Source organism: Crocodylus porosus, unplaced genomic scaffold, assembly GCF_001723895.1.
Source record: "Crocodylus porosus isolate Cpor-Errol unplaced genomic scaffold, CroPor_comp1, whole genome shotgun sequence".
Classification (NCBI taxonomy): domain Eukaryota; kingdom Metazoa; phylum Chordata; order Crocodylia; family Crocodylidae; genus Crocodylus; species Crocodylus porosus.
In genome coordinates this window covers 105,936,580-105,943,315 of record NW_017728931.1, presented here as the reverse complement: position 1 = coordinate 105,943,315, position 6,736 = coordinate 105,936,580, and the positions used below count along the sequence as shown (strand labels likewise).

General features: G+C 42.3%; 1 protein-coding gene across 1 annotated transcript in view; it reads left to right on the top strand.

Moving 5' to 3' along the window:
• The window catches only part of POT1 (protection of telomeres 1), a 173,258-nt gene that overhangs the window by 125,226 nt on the left and 41,296 nt on the right, over positions 1-6,736 (top strand). The window contains exons 10-12 of the mRNA XM_019543458.1: positions 991-1,154; positions 1,538-1,626; positions 4,269-4,313. Coding sequence (XP_019399003.1) covers positions 991-1,154; positions 1,538-1,626; positions 4,269-4,313 — 298 coding nt within the window. The remainder of the gene's footprint in view (positions 1-990; positions 1,155-1,537; positions 1,627-4,268; positions 4,314-6,736) is intronic.

Here is a 6,736-nt window from a genome sequence, read left to right as displayed (position 1 = left end):
AGGGGAGATCAACAGCAAATAGGTAGAGCCCTTTTCTCCCCAGCACCACCTGGGGTGACGAGGAACAATGGTAATAAGCTGATGGAGAATAGGTTTAGGTTAGAGATCAGAAAGCAATTTTTTACAGTTAGGGTGGCCAAAATCTGGAACCAGCTTCCCAGGGAAGTGGTCCTCGCCCCTACCTTGGCCAAATTCAAGAGGAGTATGGATGATCACCTGTCTGGGGTCTTGTGCATTCATTCCTGCCTGTGGCAGGGGGTCAGGCTAAATGATCTGTTCAGGTCCCTCCTGACCCTAGCTACTATGAAACTATGACTGAGGTCGGGGCTAGAGCAGAAGGTAAGCAGCAAGGAAGGGGCAAGCTGCACAGCCTCCCCTGTCCCTCCCATGCTTCTGAACTGCATGCCACAGGTCTCCCACACCCTTTGTGCAGTCTTCCTTCTACTCTTCCTACTGTTTACCCCCTCCCCAGCAGCATGAGCCACCTAGGCCCAGGGCAGACAATGGCTCAGCCATGGCATCACCCAAGTCCTAGAGCCTGGGCCACAGCAATCGTGTGCCCCAGCTGGTACTTGTATTAAGGTAAATCAAAATTTACCTTGTTGGGGGGGACCTCATCTTAGATTCAAGTAAATATGGTAATTATCTGTTCATTAAACAATTAAATTACTTTTGTTGTATTAATTTACTCTTTTTGTACTGGTGCATGATGCCAAATGCTCAGTTTTATCAAATGAACTACATATTTGTGATTCTCTGGAAAGCCTGACTGAATCAATAAAAAGGCATTATATGCCTCTGGGAAAGAAACGCATTGGCCTATTTGCTCTGTAGCAGCAATGTCTGCTTGAGGAGCAGACATTATATAAAGTCATATCCAAGGGGCAACTGGGTGTGTTGGAACAGTTGCTCACCAGCTTATTGTTGTGAAGAAATTTTAATAAAAATTAAAAAAGGGATAGATCCTCAGGATTATCATTTTTTGTTTAGGTTGGAAGCTTTCTAAGAATTTACAGCCTACATGCAAAGCAAGCCTGTCCAGAGAATCAGGCTGATGTTTTGTATATAGAGTTTCATCTTCATGGTGGCACCGGTTATGGTCGAGGATTTGGGGTCCTACCAGAAAGTAATCCAGATGTTAAAGAATTAAAATCGTAAGTTCTAGAAGTTATTTTTGAGACTCAACTGAAAGGGGGGGGTGCCTGTAAGCAAAATGTATGCATTCTTAGATTATTGTTCACTAAGTATTTTATTGGATTGGGGTCTATGGAAAGAGAATAGGTAAGATATCAACAGCCCAGTGTACTTCATATGAAAGTCCATGCTTCTAGCATTCCACCTCTCCACTGGCACTATATTGGACACTTACTCAAGCTGCTACCTGAGTCAATACCCCCATTCCTGAAGCATTTGGTTTATTTCAGTTGTAGGCCCATCAGAGTTTCTGTTGCCTGGATACATTGGATCTACATTCTGAACTGAAAAGGTACATAGAAAATGTATTTACTTGTATTTTTAAAACCTTTACTTTTTATAGATTTTTGGATTCTGTGGATCTCACAGAGCATCAAAATGTGGAAACTGTGTCTTCAATGGAATTGGATAGTACTTCTGACAGTGTTTCAAGTAAGAGGAATTGGAAATTTATTCATGTCCCCATGCAACATAGACATATCACTATCTTGAAGAAGACTTGTGATGTTCTTAATTACAGAGTATTAAATATCTATAAGGTTGATGACTTATTCGACCAGAAACCAATGTTAGCTGATGCTGCTTCTATGTCACAGAAGTTGTTATATTAATAAAAGATGACTGCCTTAAAAGGACTTTTAATGATCAGTTGAACATAGATAGTGAGAACCTCACCTCTGCTTTGGTGATAAAAAATAGCATTGTAGAGTGATGGTCCAGGGAACATACACACAGAAGTATTTGTTTGGCACTTCTGCTGAATTCTTTGCTCCAAAGGTTTACTGCCTGTTTCCCTTCTTAAGTGACGGCTTCCATTTACATAATAGAGTTTAACAAAAGGATTTTTCTGTTGGGTATTTAGGATAAAGAGGAAGGCAAAATGTTTCAAAGAACCAAGATGCTGTCAGTCTAATTTCTGTGTGTTTAGAAGTCTTATTCCCATTTCATTCTGTTGAATGCTCACCGCCCAAACGTTTTACTTGGCAAAAAGACAGACCTATTTGTGCTAGTATCTAAACACCAACATCTTGAAAAAGAAAAACTAATGTACTAAATTTTTCAAATGATATCATTTCCTTAAAAATTTAAAGAAGCTGGTGTCTGGAAGGAAACGTTTTTACAGTCAAGGTTGGATTTTTTAATTTAATTTATAATTTCTTTGTACACATCTTTCCCAAATTAATTTCCTTCTATAGGCAGTAAGGGTCCCTTAAAACTGCAAGTACTTAGGTGATCCTGACTGTTCTTACATTCCACTGTCATTAGTGTTGAGCAGAGAGAACCTTATAATTGTTACAAGATGAAGAAGAAAGGGCTTGGATTTGCTTTGAAGCTAATTTCCTGTTAGCCCTGTTTAAAAGGGGTATACATTTCTATGCGTTCAGGAGCTTGTCAGTAATGAATTATTCCTGTAATTCTGTCTACCAGATCAAGTGTGACAAGTAGCAAGATAACTTCTGAGTGAATTGCTGTACTTACATGCACTGTGTACAGGACCACAAATATCAACAACAAAAAATCTAAGATGACTATTATTATGTATGAATTAAGGTATCTGAATCTCATAAGTCTTTTTCTGTATAAATGTTTTTCATGGTCAAATCTAAAAGCACTGTGAAACACTTAAAAACAGGCTTTACCCAAACTCAGGACAGAGTAGATGCTCTAATGGTAAAAGGGATTAAGTGTAGCAATTAATCTATTATAAAGCACTTTCCAGGATTTAAAATGCTTTAAATTAAGGCATTAATTTTGATGCTACATTTCTTTTGTTAGTCATGTGAGCTTAGTTGATAAGCAAAACTTCTAAGAAAGAACAAATGCAAAGCATAAGTCAGACCAAAAGCTGATGGATTTCTGAACTAAGAATAATTTCTGACTGTGGAAATTGCAACATTGCAACCAACAAAACCTGAAATTGATATCAAACAAAGCATAAATGTAGCACAAAATTCTGTTTGCTTTTGTAGGCCTAAATGGTAGTTTTCTCGCTGTGCACTGGGCTGCTTTTGGCCTTCACTCTTTGTTGTGGCACATAACTGAGATGCACAGACCAGATGCGTGTGGTAGGCTTTGCAGTGGCTGGGCACGTATGGGGAAGAGGAAAAAGATGGGGCTGTCCTAGTTCAGCTTGCTTAAGCAGCAGCAGATGCAAGTTCTAGGGTGCAAAGGGATCTGAACCTGCATCTTTAGCTTCCCAGCACAGCTACCTTTCCAATGCTCATTTAGAAACTGAGCATTTAGTCATAGTTGATAAACTAGACGGAGAGCAGTACAGTGCAAAACTTTTTATCCCATTGAAAAAAAGAGCCCAGACTAGAATCTAGAGTCTTCTCCCTTCCAGAGTTTATTCCGTCCCCCAGAAGCAAACATCCTCAAGCTTTCCTCCTGGCTTCATGCATCTCCCTCTCTTGGCTGTGGAGAGGGTCAGCTTCAAAAGGAGGTCTGGAGAGGTCTATATAAATCCTGTCTGGATGAGGAGGTAGGCCTAAAACCCAGCTCTCCTGCTTTCTGGGCAAATACCCTACCAACCTAGTTGTAAGAAAATCTATTGTCCTTCTCTGGCATTAACATCCATTAGTCATAGGTTTCTGACCAGCAATGTTAACCCGTCCACAGTGGATACCTGCCCATTCAGTGCATAACCAATTGTGCATGCTCATTCTATGCACCTGCACACTTACACATCTACAGTGCAGGGATAATAAAATTACTACCTGTACATAAGTGCCAAAAATGTCACTTGCAGAGTTAGAAAATTACCATTTAGATGCAGAAAGGGAAATAAAATTCTATGCACAGTGTTACAGGGAATAGCATGTCACGTGATGACATTAACTGCTTTTTTATTAATATAAACACAGCACTGTGACTTTATTCAAAATGGATACCAATCTTACCAGTTTAAAAAGTGGTAAGTATCAGTGCCACACGCCATTTTTCTCAACTATGTCACCTGTTAATATCTGATTTTAAGTTTCGTACTGACTTCTTTTTCTGTATTCGTATGCTCTTCTGCATGCGTATTTAGTAACAAAATCTCAAAGAATTTTTGTGTTTTTTCTGGATTCTAGACTCAGAAGTATATTTAGAGAGATGCCAGCAATTGTCTGTCACAGGTAAGAAACAGCAGAAAGATTTCTTATTACTTATAAGTAACAAAGTTAAACGGTTGAAGTAGCTGCATGTATCTGATTTCCATTATGGATGCAACTGTAAGCCATATATGTATTCTGACATAAATTAAACTATACAAGTGTTCTTTTTTTGCCTTTGGGATGCACATATGTTCTAGAGCTGTGCAAAATTTTTATGAGTGTTTCATTTCGACGCTGTTTCAGCTCATTTTGAGCTCAAAGCAGCAAAATAAAAATGAAGTGAAAGGCTTTGAAACAGCCTCAGTGAAACAAGGGCACTCAAAATGTTTCAAAAGTTTTGAAAAGTTTCGGGTTTTGAAGCTGGGCTTGCAGCTAAAGAGAAACTCAGGAGGGTGGGGGGAAGGACTGCTCTGATATTGACATGTGTAGCTGGCCAGTGACTATAATCCTCCTCTGAAGTCCCTTCCAATCCCAGTGCTCTGGGGGAGGGACAGAAAAAACTGAGCTTTTTCTGTGCCTTGGGATCAGCTTACTGAGCCGTCTTTCAGCAGCATCAGAGAAAGGCTATCACTTCCCACTTGCTAGCTTATTCCTAGCAAGTGGGATCCAATACCTTTTGCTTTCCTAATACGGTTTATTATTATATTAATTCCTTCAATTTATTCCTCCTGCAAAATCCTCTTTTTGTTTTTGTTAGTCTATTTTAATTCTTTTCCCTACAGAAAATAAATCTGTGCTTTCTCTCACAGCGTGCATTCCATTCACTGTACAGAGAAGCACGGTGTATATTGCATTTTATAATATACAGTTTATTCAGAAACATATACAAACACTTATTTTATTTATTACATAAATGCATACATACATACATTACATAAATATACACATACAATTATCTACATATATTACATAAATTCATATTACATTACAGAAGAACACACAGACTTTCCAGCACACCAAATACACTATGAAACGCACTGCAAAGCGTGCTGGAAAGGCAACTGGCAAGCCTTCAGGGGGGGCCGGAAGATGGGGTAGAGGGAGATCTATAAGTTCCCCCCCACCTCCCAAACTCAGACACTAACAGGCATGAGGCTTCTGGTTCTACTGGCAGCAAGGAGAGGGGAGTAATGAGATTTGGTGGAACACCACGTACCTGATGTTCAAGGGGCTGGTAGAGCAACAGAAGGTCAGCCATGAGATGGCCTTACTTGGGGAGATTGGGATCAGTGGCCCCCTTAACAGAGCTGAGTGGGATACCATCTCCCAGATCTTGGTGGCCCTCAAGCCCTTCCTTGAGGCTACCAAGACCGTCAGTGCTGGCGATGCCTTCCTTAGCCAGGTGATCCCTGTAATGAAGGAACTTCAGAACTAAATGGAGAAGTTCCAAGGGTTCAGTGTTCCTGGCTGGGGCAAGCCGCTGTCACCAGACATGCAGGCACTGGTAAGATGACTGAAGGAGGGCATGAGGAAATGGCTTGATCTCTTGAGGTCCAGTGTGGTCCACATGCTGGCTGCTATGTGTGATCTGAGGGTGAAGGGGAGCATCAGCGTACGTGGCAGCAAAACCCTGGATCAGTGGACAGAGGTGCTGGTGAAGAGAGTCAGGGAGGGGAAAGGACAGAGGCAAGGGGTCATGGAAGAGGGAGATCCACTGTCCCATGCCATCCACCAGTCAGTCTCCTCCAGTACAGATGCTGCCAACGTGGGCCAAGGAGATGGCTTCTATAGTGGGGTCCAGAGGCACCAGACGCCACCATCAGGCAAGTAGCACTCAGGCCTTGGTGGCTGCCTATCTCGCCAAGGATATGGAGCCCCTGCTGTGCAACCACTTGGCCTACTGGGCAACTCACAGCCAGATGTGGCTGGATCTGGGCACGGTTGTCCAGGAACACCTGTCCAGTCTACCAACCAGTGTTCCAAGCAAGAGGATTTTCAGCTGGTTATGTAGTGACACCCTACCACATCTCCTTGGATCCTGGTTTAGCGGAGCAGCTGGTGCTCCTGAAGGTGAACCTTCCGGTCCTGAGGTTCCCTAAGCTCCACGTGCAGATAGAGTGAGTGCCACCACCCTTGCTCCATCCTCACTCCCTTCTTTTTTTTCCCCTTTGGTTTCACAACCATTTAGTGCCCCACTCTCAGAGCTGGAGGGGGCACTTACTGTATCACCAGTCAGCAAGGGAAGAACATGTCCCTGCTAAGCTCCCATGCCAGGACAAACTTGGAGGTATGAGCAGGGGCTATGGAAAAGGAGGCCCCAGATCCTGGGCATGACCACTAAAACTGCACACTGCAAGGGTCATAGGGCCTGGTGGGACTGCCGGCAGTGCAACAGCCCCAGTAAATGCCAGGACTGAGGATGTCCCTTGTGAAAGATGAGTAGGAGGCTCCTTACAACCTCCAGCCAACACACACACACACACACACAGACAGACACACACACA